General features: G+C 42.4%; 1 protein-coding gene across 3 annotated transcripts; it reads right to left on the bottom strand.

Annotated features, from left to right (window-relative positions):
* Window positions 1–586: 586 nt before the first annotated feature.
* On the bottom strand, window positions 587–17017 carry PPP1R7 (protein phosphatase 1 regulatory subunit 7). 3 transcript variants are annotated; one of them, XM_040612550.1, is made up of 11 exons: window positions 16895–16977; window positions 16092–16169; window positions 15802–15924; window positions 11501–11556; window positions 10496–10561; window positions 9731–9861; window positions 8685–8847; window positions 5111–5227; window positions 4028–4132; window positions 2989–3075; window positions 587–978 (listed from the first exon to the last, which is right to left on the bottom strand). In XM_040612550.1, exons 4-11 carry the CDS (start codon window positions 11531–11533, stop codon window positions 802–804), a joined length of 879 nt encoding a protein of 292 aa, XP_040468484.1. In that variant the 5' UTR covers window positions 11534–11556; window positions 15802–15924; window positions 16092–16169; window positions 16895–16977; the 3' UTR covers window positions 587–801. The 3 variants fall into 3 exon arrangements, with proteins under 3 accessions (XP_040468484.1, XP_040468482.1, XP_040468485.1); XM_040612548.1 differs by lacking the exon at window positions 16092–16169 and having other exon boundaries at window positions 16895–17017; XM_040612551.1 differs by lacking the exon at window positions 16092–16169 and having other exon boundaries at window positions 865–978; window positions 2989–3040; window positions 16895–17017.
* Between the last annotated feature and the right edge of the window lie 13 nt (window positions 17018–17030).

Raw genomic sequence — 17030 nt, 5'->3', positions numbered from 1 at the left:
TAGACCCCTCACCTCTTCAGCTGGAGCCCACAGCCCCTCAGACCTTACTCCTTTTAACCCCTTTTCTAGCTCCCGCCTCGGTCTGCAGCACCACATTTACACATGGAAGCCCAACCACCAGTGGCCCCACGAAGGCCATTAGCTTACCCAGGTACATACATCCCCACACCGCTTTCGTACCTCAAGGTATTTGTCCTCATTCCTCTAATGAGCCTGTTGCTGTGTTTAAAAAAAAAAAAAAATAATCAACAAAACACTTGCTATGGAAAAGCTAACCTTCCTGCCACCCCCCCTTCCCCTGCCAGGGGTTGCACAAGCAGGTATTTAGCACTGACCTACACGTGATAACCTGGATGGGCATCTTTGTTGGATTCTTCCCACAGAAACACCGTCACTGTCCTTTCACATTTTTTACAGACCACCGTTAAGCCTGGATTCAGCAGCAATGTTTGCAAGGACATTACTAACCTAAAGGTGTGTCCGAGAGTCAATAAAAGTCAGCAAATGCCTCCAAGTGGCTTCAGCCTGTTGCTAACACTTTCTGGGAAAACCTTGCCCATAAATAACAGATGCAAGCACAAGGAAGTCTCTTGTGTTAAGATTTAATAATAATAATAACAACAACAACATTTCAAAAACAATGAGTGCATTGTACACAAGATCTGGTATTCAGTGCTTTTTATTGACTATTTGCCCTGCGAGTGTCAAGTGTACTGAAGACCTGGGGAGTGGTAAGTGGATAAAAAACCCAGCTGGGACATTTCTTCAAGGAGCGGGGGGAGAGAGAGGGCAGCAGGAGGTTCAGAATCGAACAAACGTGGCATCGATCTGCCGGACAGTGGGGAGGGCCAGCATTATTTTGCGCCGGTACTGGGGATCCTTCTGCAAGGGGTTGCGTTCCAGATAGATGGTTTCCAAGTTTTTCGCTCCTTTCAGCTCATCCAGGTCACTCCAGCTCTCGACGAGATTATCGTTCATCTGCAGAGCACATACAGGCACGCTCACACAAACAGATACTTCCAAGCCAAGCCTGGTTAGCAGGAACCTACCCACGCCGATGCTGCTCAGGAGGATTACTGCTACCCAGGGGCAGCAATGCTTCACGCGCATGTAAGACAACCCTGGCTATACGATCCTTCTCCCCCTGGAGCCTCAGAATGTGCTTTCCTGTCTCACACTCCAGGCCTTGCTAATCCATCTTCACTTCCCACAACAGGTTTTCTCTGCCCCGCCTCAACAACTGTTCTTCCTCACATCAGGCACCCACAGTAAACTGAAAACTGTGCACCCTGTTTGCTGTGTGGCAGGTAAGTGGCTCTGTTTTTTCCTGCCGCCTCCTTCCAGCGAGTTCAGTGAAAGAAAACCGCTTCGTCATTGGGACCAGTGTTCCAGCTGAAGACTGCTTTGTAGTTAAGACCCTGGACTAAGATTCTGAAGAAGACCTGCTAGCCTTTTCATTCTGCTACAGCTCATCACAACACTGCTTCGGCAAAGTCACTTGACCCTAACAAGTCCCAGTCCCTCCACAGGGGAGGTGGTACTGGGAAAGTTAGATTTCCATGGTATACAGGATTTGAAATTCTGCTTCCTTAAGGTGTCAAAGGACTTTGTCATGTGACTTCATCTCCACAGTCAGTGAAAAAAATATAGATTAGTAGATGCAACACTTTTTCTCAAAGAAAATTCTGCCTTGCTCTCATCAAAAAGCACGTAACTTTTTTTTTTTTTTTCCAACACAGTGCAAAAAGAGCTAGGAGGGCATTTTCTGCGTTCTGCTAATGGATCTTGGCCAATGCTCTGCCTTGAGAAAGGACTCTTTTAGTTTGCAAAAACAGTAGCACATTTAAGTCCAATGAGGTTAGGATCTTCCCTTTACTTTCTGTAAAACAAGCGAAACCAGCTGTGCAGCGCCGCCTTCTATAAGCAGAGCAACAGTAAAGAGGAAGACTGGAGGAAATTGCAAAGGATCACAAAAGGTCCCATGCCAGCCACATTGCACTGTCTCATTTTTACCCCCCAAAAGATGTCACGTTAAACGGGCTTCTCTGCTCCTGCTATTTAAAGATACCCTTATGGAACAGGCACGGCCAGATCAGCACTAGCTGTCCGCTAAGTCACACTGCAAGATGAGGAAAATTGTCCAAACAGCCTCAAACACAGGCTCTAGCTTAGCGTCATTTGCCATTGCCTTTCACTACTTTTATCTCAGCCTCTGCCCCAGAGTTCAAATAACAGAACTCCAAGTGACAGACGTGAAGCAGCACAACTCTTATTCTCAGCCTTGACATGCAGAAACTCTACAAGAGCTAAAGCACACACCACCTCAAGAACATCTGCTGCTTCTTCCCCCAAATGAGCAGATTTGTAAACAGCTCCCAAACGCGGCAGGGTACCGATGTTTTAGGAGGGGTGTCTCTGCTTATTTCCTGACAAGACTTATGAATGACAAAGGGTTTAACTGTTTAGGGTGCCAGAAAGAAACCCAAGCAACCCTAAACAGTTATCTCCCTCACAGGAATGGAAGCAAACCATTTTGATGGTTTCATTTTCTTCATATTTACGATGACGTGAATGTATTTGCTCTGCTCTGAGCAGGTGTTGTGCAGTGGGGAGACAATATCAGCTTCCCCCGTTACATTGTTACGCTCACTTAGAGAAAGAGGAGATCTGCAAAAATAGGACAGGGTCAGGCTGTTTCACAACCATCACACACGAAGGCAGGGCCTCTTTCCTAGAGGGAGACAGGCTCATTGCCTCCAAGCAAAGCCCTGCAAAGAATTTTTTAAGCTCAACTCTTTCCTTAAGGGAAACCATCATATACTCTATCCATGTAGGCTGTCAAGATCCTCAAGTTGGTCACCAGTAGAAGAGATACTCTACGACATACACGTACACCCACCCACGCCCCCCCCCGCACCGCTCCCCATCAGAAGAGTTTCTTTCACCATTGTACGGACATCTCGGGGAACAGCTCCATCCTGCACTTACCCAGAATTCCTGCAGCTCCGTTAGATGACCGATATTTTCAATCTTCTTGATTCTGTTGGATGCAATATCCAGCATTGTGAGTTTGTTCTAGACAAGCAAACACAAAAACATTAGACCGGATTTCTTTTCATCTTCTCTGTCCCACTTTTTTCAGGTCTAGAGTTTGAAACTGTCAGAAGCAAAGACGCATTATTGCCAGCTGCTTACAGGCAGCACAAGAACTCTCACTGTCTAAATATAGCAAGGAAGACTTTTAAATTAAGCTGGGTTACTGATCTCCCAGCAGCCATGTGACAAAAATGAAAGCAGTTACTGGCCAGATGGCAACTGCCAGCCAAGGAGTCCTGAACAGCAGCTTTGCTCACAGTACATTAAGAAGAGAAATCCATTAGGAATCAGATCACAAGCATCTTCTTTAGCAGCAGAGTTGGAAGAAACTTTTTGCAGCAGGAAACTCAACAATTTTAGAGAAAGGGGGTTTTTTTCCTGCCTTGCACACAGCCAACTAAGTTCCAGATTGTCTCTGCTCTCTAACAATGCCATCTACAGTTGGGTGAGAGTGAAAATGCTACAAGCTTCTGTGAAATCAATCCTAACCGGTAATCTAGAAGTGCATACTGACACAGGCAAGCCACATGCCACAGCTTGTTTCTCTTATACTCCCACCTCCAGTTGTCCTATTGAAAAGAACTCACGATTATCTACAAACTGCTGCCCAAAAGGCTACAGCAGAGGCAGCCAGCTGCAGCCATCAGTCTTTCCATTGCTGATCACCCAAGGATGCTGTATTAACCACATCTTGTGCTTCCCCTTTCCCAGGTCATGAACAGTTCTGCTCCAGAAGATCTGGAGAAGCTTCACTCATGCAAGATACTTTAGCCTAAGAAACACTTAAGATCTTTGTGGTCTTTTCAAGAGATTCAGGACCTCATATGTAACTGGGGAAGCTAAAGAACAAAAACTTCCAGAAAGGCACAGCCGCTAACGGGAGCGGTTTACTGCCACAGTTGTGTTGCACAGTTTGCAAAAGCCTGCTCACATTGTTCTCCAGTCCCTCGATGACTTCGATGCCATTGTGGCTAAGGTACAACTCACGCAAATTCACCAAGCTCTGCAGCCCCTCAATCTTGGTCAGACGGTTATTCTGAAAGTGTAAGAGCAATTTAAGTCCACACTAAACAAGCCAAAACACAAGTGAGTCAGTGGAAAAAAAGCATTTCTCTGAAGTATGGCTGGGAAGAGGAACCAGTCTGCTTGGGTCTCCATTGATCTCACAAGCTCAGCTCATTTAATCTCTGTACCACTGATGCACAAAGAAGTTCCACGAGAGCCTAAAACTAAGTTTAGAAGAAATGAACTGACCTTCCCATCAAAAGTTGTAGCCTGAAAGTTTTCCGTTTGGTGTCTTCAGAAACAACAGGCCCACACATTAATAGCATTCATTTTGTAGGTCTTTTTATGTTGAAAATATGTTCAAAAAGGAAGTTACAACACTTCAATCCCAATACACTCTGATATATGTAATTCTTTATGTCCTGTAGCATAATGATGCATACAGATGCTACAACACATAGCAAGTTCACACTTCCAGCCAACGGCTGTAAGAGATACTACGACATACCAGCACTGTCACAGGGATGAGAAGACTCAATGAAAGGAACGAGTTGAGTACGTTTTACTTCACCTTTCAAAAAGGCAGAACGTTTCCATAAGGTCATTAAGGACAGATTTCATTTAGCACAGGCTTGTTTACAGTTCTTCCCTCCTCAGGAAGAAGGCAGTGACGTTGAGCCCACTGCCATTATGACTTCCCTGGCATAATTCATTTGGTGCTATTGCAATATATTAGCAAACAGTATTTGACGAAGGAAATGGGAGATAACATTCTTTTCCTGTTCTTCCATAAAAATCAAACATTTGTATTATCATTTTATCACTGTCTGTCAATCTCATTTAATATGAAAGGATGAGAAAAGTAACACAAAGTTATTACACTTTCTTCCAGTACAAGAGTTCAACTCAAACACCAGACCTGCTGATTCAGAAAAGCTTATCATAAATCACAAGACTGTTCATGTAACCAAGGCTGTTCAAAATGTTACAGTACAAGTAGAATCAATACCTGTATACTGAGCACAGTCAAGTTTGTCAGCGCATCCAAGTTCTGGAGCTTGGTGATTTTATTCTTTCCAAGGAACAGACTGTCAAGATTAGCCAAGGCATCTATGTTTTCAATTGCCTGGAAAAAGACCAAAGGAGACAGTGTTATTACTGTGATTTGGAACTCCAGCCTGTACATGTGGTTGGCATTTCATAGCCTTGGCCCAGGGAGCTGCACTCCTGAGAAACAAAAGCCTGCCAGTTCCACAGCACAAAGCGCACACAAGGCAGGGCCTCCCTCATGACCCTGGAGCAGAGAAAGTGCAGGGCTTCGTGCAGTGACAGTGAACCTCAGCCCGTGTGACAGCCGGCTTGTGGCGCTACTATTCACTGATTTTCAGCAAGGGTCATACTGCTTTGTCCCAGCTGTTGCCTCCACTGTCTGGGCAGCAAAAGCAGAGAATGAAAAGGCTCAAAAAGCACCGCAAGTGACATTCCCTGGGCCATGAGGGGCAGGAAATACCCTTTTGTGAAGCACGAGCAACCTGTCACTAGTGAACAGAAAGAAAGCCTGGGAGAAGAAAATACAATTTGCAATTTTAGTCCTGACCATCAGTGACTGCATAATATAGTCAGAGGCAAGGTCTTCAGATTCTCTGCACAACAGCTTCTATCATAAGCAAGGCTAACTGTCTCATGGGTGTATGTGATAGTATATTTAACTACCAGCTACACATTCATGCTACTGTCAGAACATACACACACCAATTTAAGTGATATACATGTTTCAAATATACATGCTACTGTTTTAAATTTACATCCTACTGGCAGAACATATACTAAACTATACCAGTTTAAGTCCTAAGGTCACCCTTCAGTGGGAGAAAATTAGGATCTCTGTGAGGCATGAGGAGAAGGGGCACCAGAAAGGAGAACAAAAGGGGAAAAGAGTATTGGGCTTTTCAGAAGGAAAGAAAACCATTTTTTTTTCAGGGGAAAGCCTCTTAATTAAAAAAAAAAAAAAGTGCTGTTAAAAGAGACAAGAATTTTAAAAATAGACTTCAGCTCACAGAAGAGCAGTAATATGGATATAGATACACACATAACTGTGCATCTTAATATACACAGAGCTTGTGACACCTCTGCTTTTCCACACCCTTCTTGCCTGGCAGAGTTTCAGAGACTAATAGTACTGGTGAGACAGGCCACGGAGTCCTAGCACTGATGACATTACTCAGTGCGTGTGCACACACGTTTACCTGTGCACGTATAAAGGAAGGACAAGGAAGATGGACACAAAACACACACATTACTCTATCCCACAATTGCCAATAGATTCAGCATAAGGTGTTTATCAGATCTGGATTCACCCTCCTTCCAGCCTGTGGACTTACCCCTGTTTTGACCTTGCAAGAAAATGATAGATTTGTTGCTCATTGGTAGCTCTCCCAGCCCTGAGGAGGAAATACTTGTGACTCTGAGGATACTGAGAAGAAACAGTCAGGGGGAAAAAAAAAAAGAAAAAAAAAAAAGACTGCTTAAAGCTATAAAAAAAGCCACATTTAAGTTAAGAGTATCAAACAGATGGACATGAGGGGAAAAAAAACTAAGGAACAAATAAAAAAGTGCTTGCCTTATAGTAACCTCAGTCCAACTTTGGAAAAAAAAGCATGAAATGTATCAGCTCAAGCATGAAGTTCTGCTTCCCCATTATTCAGATGAGAGGAACAGAACTATAAATGCTTAGTAAGTCATGATGGACTTCAGGGCAAGTGCACTCTGAAAGGTTAGAGTGTGCGACAAAATGACTAAGACAGCATTACTGCAGAAGCTTTAATACATATGAGTGGAGTGTATCAGGCATCTCAGGGCCAAGAACGCTGCCCATAGGCTTCTACCCTAAAGAATTAAGGATATGCCCACCCGTAAAGCGCATGGCCAGGTCACCCTACCAACAGAGAACTACTAAAAGTGTCTAGATGCCCCCAAATAACATGAGATGTATTTCTTCATGCCTAGCCTAGGCACAGGTTACTCACTTAAATAAAGCAATTAGAAGCTTAGAGCAGTGCTGTTTGAAGAAGCCAGAACAGAATTAACAGATAAACAGAAAAAATGCTAAAAATAATTTAAAAAGCTTGTGTTACCCATACACTGATAACTTCAGGATTTTTGGTTATTTTGTTTTGTTAACATGCTCAGGCTCAACAAGAAAACATACATAAAGTAAATCTAACCCAACTGTTTAAAATATATTCTTTGGCTTGACAACATCGGTGGCAACGTACCACCAGTATGCACCAACTCAGAAATCTAGCTGCTTTTTTTTTTTTTTTTCCCCCAGAAGGTAACGATGCTTAGATAAGGAATACAGTAGTTTTGCTTCACCCAGCTTTTGAAAGGTAAGGATCAGTGTGCTTAGCCTGTTATGTTTCTGAAAAAAGCAAAGTGCATCTCTAACTCCTGTTGCCCCGACATATGCAAACTCATAAGATTCCTAATCACTCATCTGATCTGGCTGATGTTCTCACACTTTAGATTTATTCCTCCTACGTAATTTTGTTCCCAAAGTAAAAAATCCTCTGGATGGAAAAAAAAAAAAAAATCAGTCTAGTTTAGCTTTAGGAGCAAAATAAAGTTTTTCCAGTTCATAAAAGCAGCACACATTTCTGCCTTAAAAGGTTTACAATAACTGAAGTTTCCTTCTTTTCTAGAAAAAGCAGTGTGCTTCCACAAGGCTTGAAATACAGACAGCTATTTTTCTAATTTGCTCTTTCAGCATAACAAGTAATTTTTCAGAGACTGTAAATGGGGAGCGACAGCTTAGACAATTTTTAGATTGAAATGCACTCACCCATTACAAGTACTTTCTAAAGTACACATAATTTAAAAAGCTTCTAAAAAAATTAGTAGTTTACTTTTTATGCTGCAGGTCTTTTGTGTCATCTGTTTCACCAGTTCTCTTAAACTGGGCAAAATGCAGAAAAGCGTACTTTAACGGTAGGAGGCGCGACTCAGAATTGCTTCCCTTTACGTGGCAGATTTATCACCTAAATAGAAAAAGTCACAAACTGCACAATAAAGAAAAAAGTAATCTGCAGTACACTACCAGGTTTTTGAGGCATTTCAGAGCACAGCCTCAAGAAAAATTTTTTTTCTGAGTGAGGCTGATTGTTGTAGCAGGCTATCCATTACACATACAAATCAAACTAAAACCTGCTGAACGCAAACTTAATTCTATCAACACAATGCCAGCCTCTAGGAAGGTAAGAGAAAACAGTAATTGCTGGATTTGATAGGCTTGGCTCTCTAGCAGGAGGAAAGAGTCGTCTGCAAAAGGCAGCACACAGGGGATGCATGAGTTCATTAAAGAGAGAAATGCATAAATAGTAATTCAGCAGCCAGGCACCACATGCATACATTAATTAAAGGATCCAGCATGCGCAGCAATAAGCGATTACACATTAAATAACTGGAACAGTTCTTTTTAGAATAACATTGAAGGTAAATGTCAACAAAGCGCACTGTCAGAGAAGGCTAATCACAAGCCAAAGAGCTTAAAATTCTCCAGCTAACATTCTGTACATCAAACCTACCCGAATTCGATTGGATCCCAACTCTAACATCTGTAGCATCTGCAAGTTGCTCAGATTCTCAATTTTGCTGATTTTGTTGTTGACAAGGAATAGTTTTTTAAGTTGAGTAAGCCGATCTAGTCCCTCAATGTGTCGCAGAACATTAAAGGAGATGTCCAGGATCCTGAGGTAAAGCAAAACAAAGGTCTCTTCAGTCCATCAGGGATGGATGATTCTGGAACAGGCACTTGTAAATTAGTGGACTTCACTATCTGCAGATCGAGCACTTTGCTAGGCCTTGAAGCTAGTCACAAGTGGGGTTTTTTTAATCAGAAATTACAACAAATATAACTTCTAAAATACCTTTATAGTGTGTCTGGGCCAGGGGAGTGAGGCAGTAAAAAAATAACAACTGTCACAGGCAGAAGATAGCCATCATTTTGCCCAGTCATAGAACTGCCACTGTGAGAGGAAGCCAATCTTCAATGTTGCATGTTCTTTGGGAAAGATACAAGCCTACAAGATCTACCTCTGACAGGACAATGTCAAGGCCTCCCATAAGGACGACTGTGGGAAGCAGGTCAGTCCTCCTCGCCCCAGCAGGAAGAGTTCTGTAACATACCTCCAGAGTGATCAGACAAGTGCCAGAAACTGGGAAGAGCACTACTCCTTTCCTAACACCCTCCAAAAAAAGTCCTAATGTCACCTGAAATCTCTTGGCATTTTTTGCAGGAATAAAAATCTCTTATACGGAGCTCTCACTGCCAAGAGCAAGGGGTGCCTGAGCGCTTCCACACCTGCACAGAATCTGCAGCTATCATTCTCGCTGCCTTATACAGCACATGTACCATTTTCCAGCTGACTGCCCCTGGTGAGCTTTGGGATAATGAAACTAGTTTACTGCACAGGTTAAATATCAATGGAGAACTGACACTACCCTCTCACAGAGCACCCAAACGAATCATAAGAAAGGCCTAGGTGATAAATACAGTAATAAGTACAGTGTGATAAACTCAGTGAGTGGTAAACCACCCTCAACCTAAGCCTGGTGATTCCCCTGGACTCACTCAAGTTCCACCAGGGACTCCAAGTTCTCGATCTTCCGAATTTGATTGTCATAGAGATCTAGTTCCCGCAAGGTGTGCAATTGCTCCAGGTTCTCAATGCACTTAATCAAATTCTGACGGAGGCATAGAGTCTAATGGTTGGGGAAAAGTTTGAAAACAAACAGGAAAATAGATATGAATGAGAGCATGCAATGCCTTCTGGCATACTGACAATAATGTTGGGCTTTCCCCCCCCCACCAGTGAGTTTTATGGGGTTTTGTTTGTTTGTGGATTGGGGTATTTTTTTTTAATAGAATCTTTTATTTCAACTCTACATAAGGAAATCTTTTTACCACAAACATGGTCAGACACTACAACAGCAACTCAAAGAAGCTATGTAATTCTTGGAAATACTCAAGAGCTTGACTGGAGAAGGTCTAAAGCAACGTGCTTTAGCTGGACCTGCTTTGAGCAGGAGTTTACTAGAGATCTCCACAGGTCCTTTCCGACTTACGTTATTCTACACCAAGCCTGCTGCACAAGTCAGAATGTATCTCTTAGGATGAGCCCTGATGAGTTGTCGCTCATCCACTTCCAAAACCAGCTTGCAAAACCCCAGGATTTATTACTACTTGACAAATGTGTAAACACTACCTGCTTCCATTAAACATGGAGTGAACTCATTTGTATCTCAGCCAAAAAGGGACTCATGTATCTTTCCTCTTACAGGTTAGATATGCAAAATCTCCATCCAAGAGGCATTCTCTATTCCTTAGAACTGTTACCTTCACTTTCTTGAGCACCTCAAATCCTTCAATCTTCCCAATTCGGAAATGATTCAAGTCAACATCCTGAAAGACAAATGGAGGGACTCAGCAATTGTTTCAAAACACTCTTCAAAGACCAACCTGGTACTGTGTTCGAAGGAAAATTACTCTTACAAAACGTGTAGCTCATTAAAACTTTCCTTCAAAGAGCTTCTGAAAATTGGGTTTGGCACATGATTTTACCACCACAGGTGAAGCACGTGGCCTAAGCTTGTTAACTAACTGCAAATACAGTGTGTGCAAAAAGGCAACAGCCCTTCCCTGAGTCTGAGCATTGTTTTGCCAAAACTAGAAATCTTTTGCAGTAAATTCTGAATTTTCCAAGACAAATTCTGTTGCTAAGCTCAAATGAAGTGTTGCATAAAATTCTTTCACTCACTTTTCTGGGGCTTACCTGGAACACACCTTGCTATTTCCAGTTCCAGGCCTCAGATGAACAGGAACCACTGATAATTCAAATAATCTGGTGGTTCTGTGAACGTTAACTTTGCACTGGCAATCAGCCGATGCACTTCACATCTGTGCTGTCCAGCCCCAGATGTTCCAATTTTGCAGGTCAAAGAGAAAGACAGCACTTCACCCAGGCTCAAAAACTCTCCAGCTAACAGGCTGATGACGCCACCAAGGCTGGTTAAGTAGCTGTGCCTATTACAAACCATCGGTCCAACAGGAGCAACCAGTTCATTATATTCTCACAAAAGCTTGTAGCGTGTCAATAATGCTTGCAGCACAGCCCTACTTTCAGTGCCTCCACGTTTAATTTAAAATTCTAAATTACTAACAATGTTTCAGCTACGGATCATGAATAAAACACTTCTAAAGGCTCTCAATCAATTCTGAGGAAAACCATGGTAGCCAGCACCTTCAGAAGAATTCAGTCTTTTAATCAGGTCTCAATACTTGCTTTTGCCTACCTTTTCTTCCTGCTGTATAAAGCCCGTAATGACAAAAATCTGCCTTTACCTCGGCTTCTGGGTCCAGGCTAATTGTCTCCATGTCCACTGGTGTCTCTGCTTCCCCTGCAGGAGAAGCAAATACATTATAAACTTTTGCTACCTGATAGCTAAAAGCAAGATAACAATGGCTAACATCTGGAGAGACAAAGAGGGCAAATGCTGCTTGGAAGCAGCAGCACACGAGATACACAGATATTTGACTGCATTAAAAATATACCTCACCTATTTGGCTTTCATCACGACAGGCAGTTATGAAAAAAAGTTTTTTTAATGACAGAATTTCACATTTAGATGCAAAAGATGGAAAGAACAGCATCTTCCCCAGCCTGCCTCTGCGGCTGCTGAGTAACACTAGCTTAGGACTGATCTGGGTAGGATTCCTTTTTTTTTTTTTTAAGACTTGGGGCCATCTTCCCTCCAAAGATGCACCATTCAGAGTGTCTATGCTCCTCTGAACCTAATACAACACTACCAAGAAGGAACCCAAACTGTCTAGAAATAGTGCCAGGAATGGCCAAGCAATCTCAGTAACCCCACCCTTCGGCATTTCTTCCATAAATTCTGCCAGTTTATGTCAGTCGTGTACCCTTTTGCATGGACCTCCCTTCTTTTGTTTGACTGAACTCACTAATATGCTAGAAAATGTTGTTTATCACACTGCGTACATTTTCCTGGGAAATGCCTTCATGGCTCTGGAAGACTGCCCAACATTTGCTGTGCTTCTATCACAGCACAAGAGGGAGTGAAGTTTACTGGATAAATTCATGCTGAATAATTCAAACCCAACTCCCATTTGTTGAAGACTGTGGGCTGGTTGCATCAATTTCAAAAGAAAGTCTAATTTGACTTTGCAAAAAGACATACAACATGCAAACCTTTTCTACTTCATCTGCGTAGCTTCTGTACTACCAAAAAACCAAGGAACTTTAATTACAGTCAAGTCCCAAAGGCTTTGCATTAACTCCTGCATTACTGTATGCAAGCTCATTCCATTAACTGACAAGTAATAGCTATTTTTATAGCCCAGCACGGTTACAACATCCTTGTAAATGCCAAATGCCCCCTATTCTTAACGAGTATTTCTCCTACTCATGCTTGGCATTGTAAGTAGTATTGCCAGGATGAACAACACAAGCATTACCATTTTTCATATTGCCAAACTCCAAGGTTTCAATAACTCCACACACCATCATTTACCTTGCTGTATTTGGGCTACTGCTCTTGCCCGGGCATTCAAACAGGAAAGAGTACTAACTGAACTGACTTACGGAAGTCAAGACTGAGAAGTAATCCTCTGTCCCTCATCTTTTAATATTTGTTTATAGCATAAAGTAGCAGGGAGCATAAAATACATTTTGGGGATGCAAAATGAGCTGGTAGGTTTGGTGACACTGAACAGCAGTACAGAAATGCCACCAGAACTAACACGCATACATATGCCCGTCAGCATTTTAGCAGTGGGCAATGCTTGAATTGTCTTATTTTTCTTCCAGATAAGAAGCTACACACTTCAGTAGGGGAGAAGAATACCCTACTCTGCTGCTACCAAGGCTGTACCTCCTTGGACCTATTTCTAGGGTGCAAAGGCTGCCAGTACAAAGTGCTCCAAGCCAAACAAGCACCCTAGCTGAATTTACAGCCGACAGGAACACAGCCCAGGTTTGGAACAACAGTTATTTGAGATATCACATAAAACCTCCAAACCCCCAAGCTGTACTTGCAGTAACTTAGTGCTTTATAGTGAAGGAACTTCTCCTTTTGAGACTTTAAAGTTGTCCAGCAACAAGTAAAGCCAGTCATGCACTCAGTAAAGAAAACACTCTTCAACAAAAAATTCTTCAACTTTGTTTGGCTAGCAGGTTTCTCTATAAAATGATGCATTTAATCACAGCACCCATTACAGACCATTCATACACATTTGGTTTTGGCAATGTGTTAAGTACTCTGTTTTGGGATCTGTCAAAGGGTAACCCCTCATATCTTTGCAATACGGCTTCCAGTGACCAGTCCTGGTAGAGTCAGCATGGGAAAGAAGTGCTCAAGTCTGAAGGTGCAAAACCAAATCACATAGGATATGTATACGGAATTCACTGAAATAGAAGCAATTTAAAACTGTACAGAGGCACTAGCATTTATGTAATAAGGCCAACTCTCATTAAGTTTATGTAACTGTGTATAAAACACTGTCCATATAGCAGCCTGAGTGAGGTGTATACCAACAACACTGGTAAGTAAGTATTGGTACAAGAACATTAAAGTACATTTTCTCTCAAAGAAGAGAAACTAAAATAGTTCTAGAAAATTTACAGTCCTATTGTCAACCAACATTTTATTTTTTAACCAAGTGTACATAAACACCGTTACCTGACCCTTCTACAATCACTTTACAAACAGAACTGCAATTTTACTTGCATACATTAAGTATGCAAACAGCACTTCAGTCCACAATTTTTAGAGCAGCAGGTTTCTCAAGGGGAAAAAAAACACTACTCTGGCAGTGAAGTTACTTAAGTGAATTTCTGTGTAACCCATGCCTGCAAGCTACACAACTTCGCAGATGTAGGGAAAAAATACAACATTCAGGAACCACAAATTCCACAATATGAAACAGTAGTTACTGCGTTACATAAGTTCACAGTACCACAAGCATTTAAAGCAACTAAAAGCCTAACGCCACTTTTTAACTGCATTTGCATGAAAAATATTATAAATAGCTAAGTTATAAGCTTTCTAAACAGAGGTGCTATTCCTCAGAGAATTAGCCAAATGATGAATTTGAAATTTCAACTGCTTGAGCTTTTTCTATTTATGATCTTCTATGAAAAATGTGGAAAACTCCATTTTCCTTTCAGCTGAGAAACTCAAAGCTGGCTGTGGAAACTCAAACGTTCCAAAAATCAATTCTCCGCTTGGTTTCTGCCCTAGTAGGAGTTTCCTGAATCCTAACAGGACGGAAGAAGTAGCAATACAGTCATTACATTATCCAGTGTAATCCAGCAACCAAATCTGAATATGTATTTCTTGCCTTCACTGGAATAAAGGTGCATCAATTGAAGCATTTTCTCTAATATTATAATTCCCAGGGGAACAACATACAAAATATAACCTTAAACACATAACTAAATTACGTCAGTTGAATGAACATTTAATGTTACACATATGCACAGGAAAACTGTGACTGACTGATCTGCATGGTTATATTAATCATAGAGTGCTCAGGATGTAGTTTACGAGGTGTTCTCTTATACTTCTACAGACATCACCACAGCATATTTTTTTTTTAAATTAATTTATAGGGTTTTTTTGCAATCAACAATGAACTAAACCTAGATAGAGTTCATTTAGTTAAGAGATGAGATTTTAAATTCTCTTAATTTACTAGTTTGGAAGACACTTTTGCAAATTCTGAAGGGCCAGGCTAAGATTAGGAGGGATCTGCAGCAGATGCATAGTCAAAAAGGATTAAAATTTGCTGCAGAAAGTTTGCTGCAGTATTTCACTTCCATTTCAGACGAATAATCATCACATGAACATCTCTATCAGAAGGATGCTGTTATAGCTCAGGTTGTTAGCTGGCAACAAAAGCCCAGATCATACTGCCATACCGGGTCTTCAGAAATGGATTTGCTCTGACAAATTCTATACAAGCTACTGAAAAACAAACCCTTCCAAACATGCACAGACTTAAAAGAATCTGTCAGCCCTTCTACTCAATGTTCTAATACAAATAGTAAAAAGAGTAGCAAAAGTTTAAAGTCAAGAGGATTCAAACAGATATAATTTTGACGCATCTAAGAATTTTAAAATTAAAAAAATAAAAATTGAGAGCTTTTTTCAGTCTATCTAGAAATAGTTGTCTTCGCCTTCCACAGGAATCTGCCAACCCTTTAGCTGAAAAACTACATATGCTAAAGCAGAATGATGAAAAGCTGCTTTTGTTTATTTCTAATGAACATTTCCAGCACCTTGCCACAGAAAGTTACTATGTTTCTGCTGAAAAAGTATGAATAAAGATACTCTGCATTAAATATTTCAAAGAGAAATGTGGATGGATAAATAAATAAGAAAAAGCCTAAAGGTCTAATATCAGTGGTTCCATAAAAAGGTGGCAGCTTTATTTTAGCAATAACACCACTGCCATTTATTCATTTTTAAAGAAGATTACTCTAGGGCAGATTCACATTGTTAACTAATATTGATACAACTACCACGTAGCCACAAGAAACACACAGGACTGATACATATACATTACTGTACACACCAGTAAGACAACACTTCCCAATGCAAACATTTAGGTTGGCAAGCTACCTGCGGAGTTCTCGCCGTTCTGCTCATCTCTCAGGCTCTGCTGACTGAGGTCCGTTACTAAGCGAACTGCTTGCTTCTTCCCTTCTTCGTCTCCCGACTCCTCCGATTCAATCCGCTTATCAACTGTGTAAGATACATAATAGCAGAATTAGGTGATTTTCAGCAATGAGGTAGGGGGAAGAAGCAGCAAGTAGATATAATAACCAGGATTCACATAAACCACTATGCAGTTAGTAGAAATCCTAAATTAGCTAAACGAAAGGTTTAGTCTTAAATAAAAGGCCTCTTACCCCTTGTTTCTACTTTGATTTTGGATGCACTTTTTCCTCCCCTCACATCTTCCTAAAACCAACAATCTGGGAAGAAGACTGGAGGAAAAAGGAAATTTCTTAGATCAATGAAGTGCAATTCCAAAGACTACGGAGATGGAATTAGAACTATTACATTTTAAAAGCTTTTAGAAAAAAAAATATCAGTATAATGCAGAATAGTACCAACGACACAAAGAAGTGAAGGCATAAAAAAGAAAAAAATCCCTGCAGATAAAAGCAACAGTCTCCCAGCACAACCTGCAAGATCCCTTCACTATTTACCCAGCCACAACTATGATTGCCATGATTGCCACCCTGACCCTGGGGACCTGAAGCGCCTCACTCCTCCTCGCCCCCCCCCCCCCCCCCCCAGCATTTGCTTTCGTTTCACGGGGCGACTGAGAAAAAGCACCGCCATGCTGGGGGCTTCTTTCTCAGTGTCTTTGGCTTTACATCACAACCATGTTCAGAAACCCCCTTCTTCCACCTCTCGCGCGTGGAGCCCCCGGGGAGGGGGCAGGCACCACGCCGCACCCCAGGTAACGCGCACGTCGCCCCAGGGCTCGGGAGGCGCGGCGCGGCCCGGCCCGGCAGCAGCCAGGCCCCGGCCCCCCGGGCAGACGTCCTCGGGGTGGGCATCTGGGGGCCGCCTGGCCGCGGAAGGCCCACAAGCCCTACTGCGCGCAGCTGGCAGCCACCCCGCAGAGTGGCGTTGCCCAAGAGGCGAGCCGTCCCGACCCCCTCAGCGGCCGCGGCCGTGCCGGCCCCCACCGGGCTCTCACCCTCCATCATCTCCTGTGGTCCCTCTCCGCTCTCCGCCGCCATATTGCTTCTCCTCCCACCGCCCCCTTCCGGAAACCTCCTCAGCCGCCGCCGCCAATCAGAAGGCAGCCCTGGCGGCGCGCCACAGCCAATCAC

Source organism: Falco naumanni, chromosome 13 (genome assembly GCF_017639655.2).
Source record: "Falco naumanni isolate bFalNau1 chromosome 13, bFalNau1.pat, whole genome shotgun sequence".
Classification (NCBI taxonomy): Eukaryota; Metazoa; Chordata; class Aves; order Falconiformes; family Falconidae; genus Falco; species Falco naumanni.
Note: the sequence above shows the minus strand (reverse complement) of the source record. Positions and strands in the feature narration are given on the sequence as shown.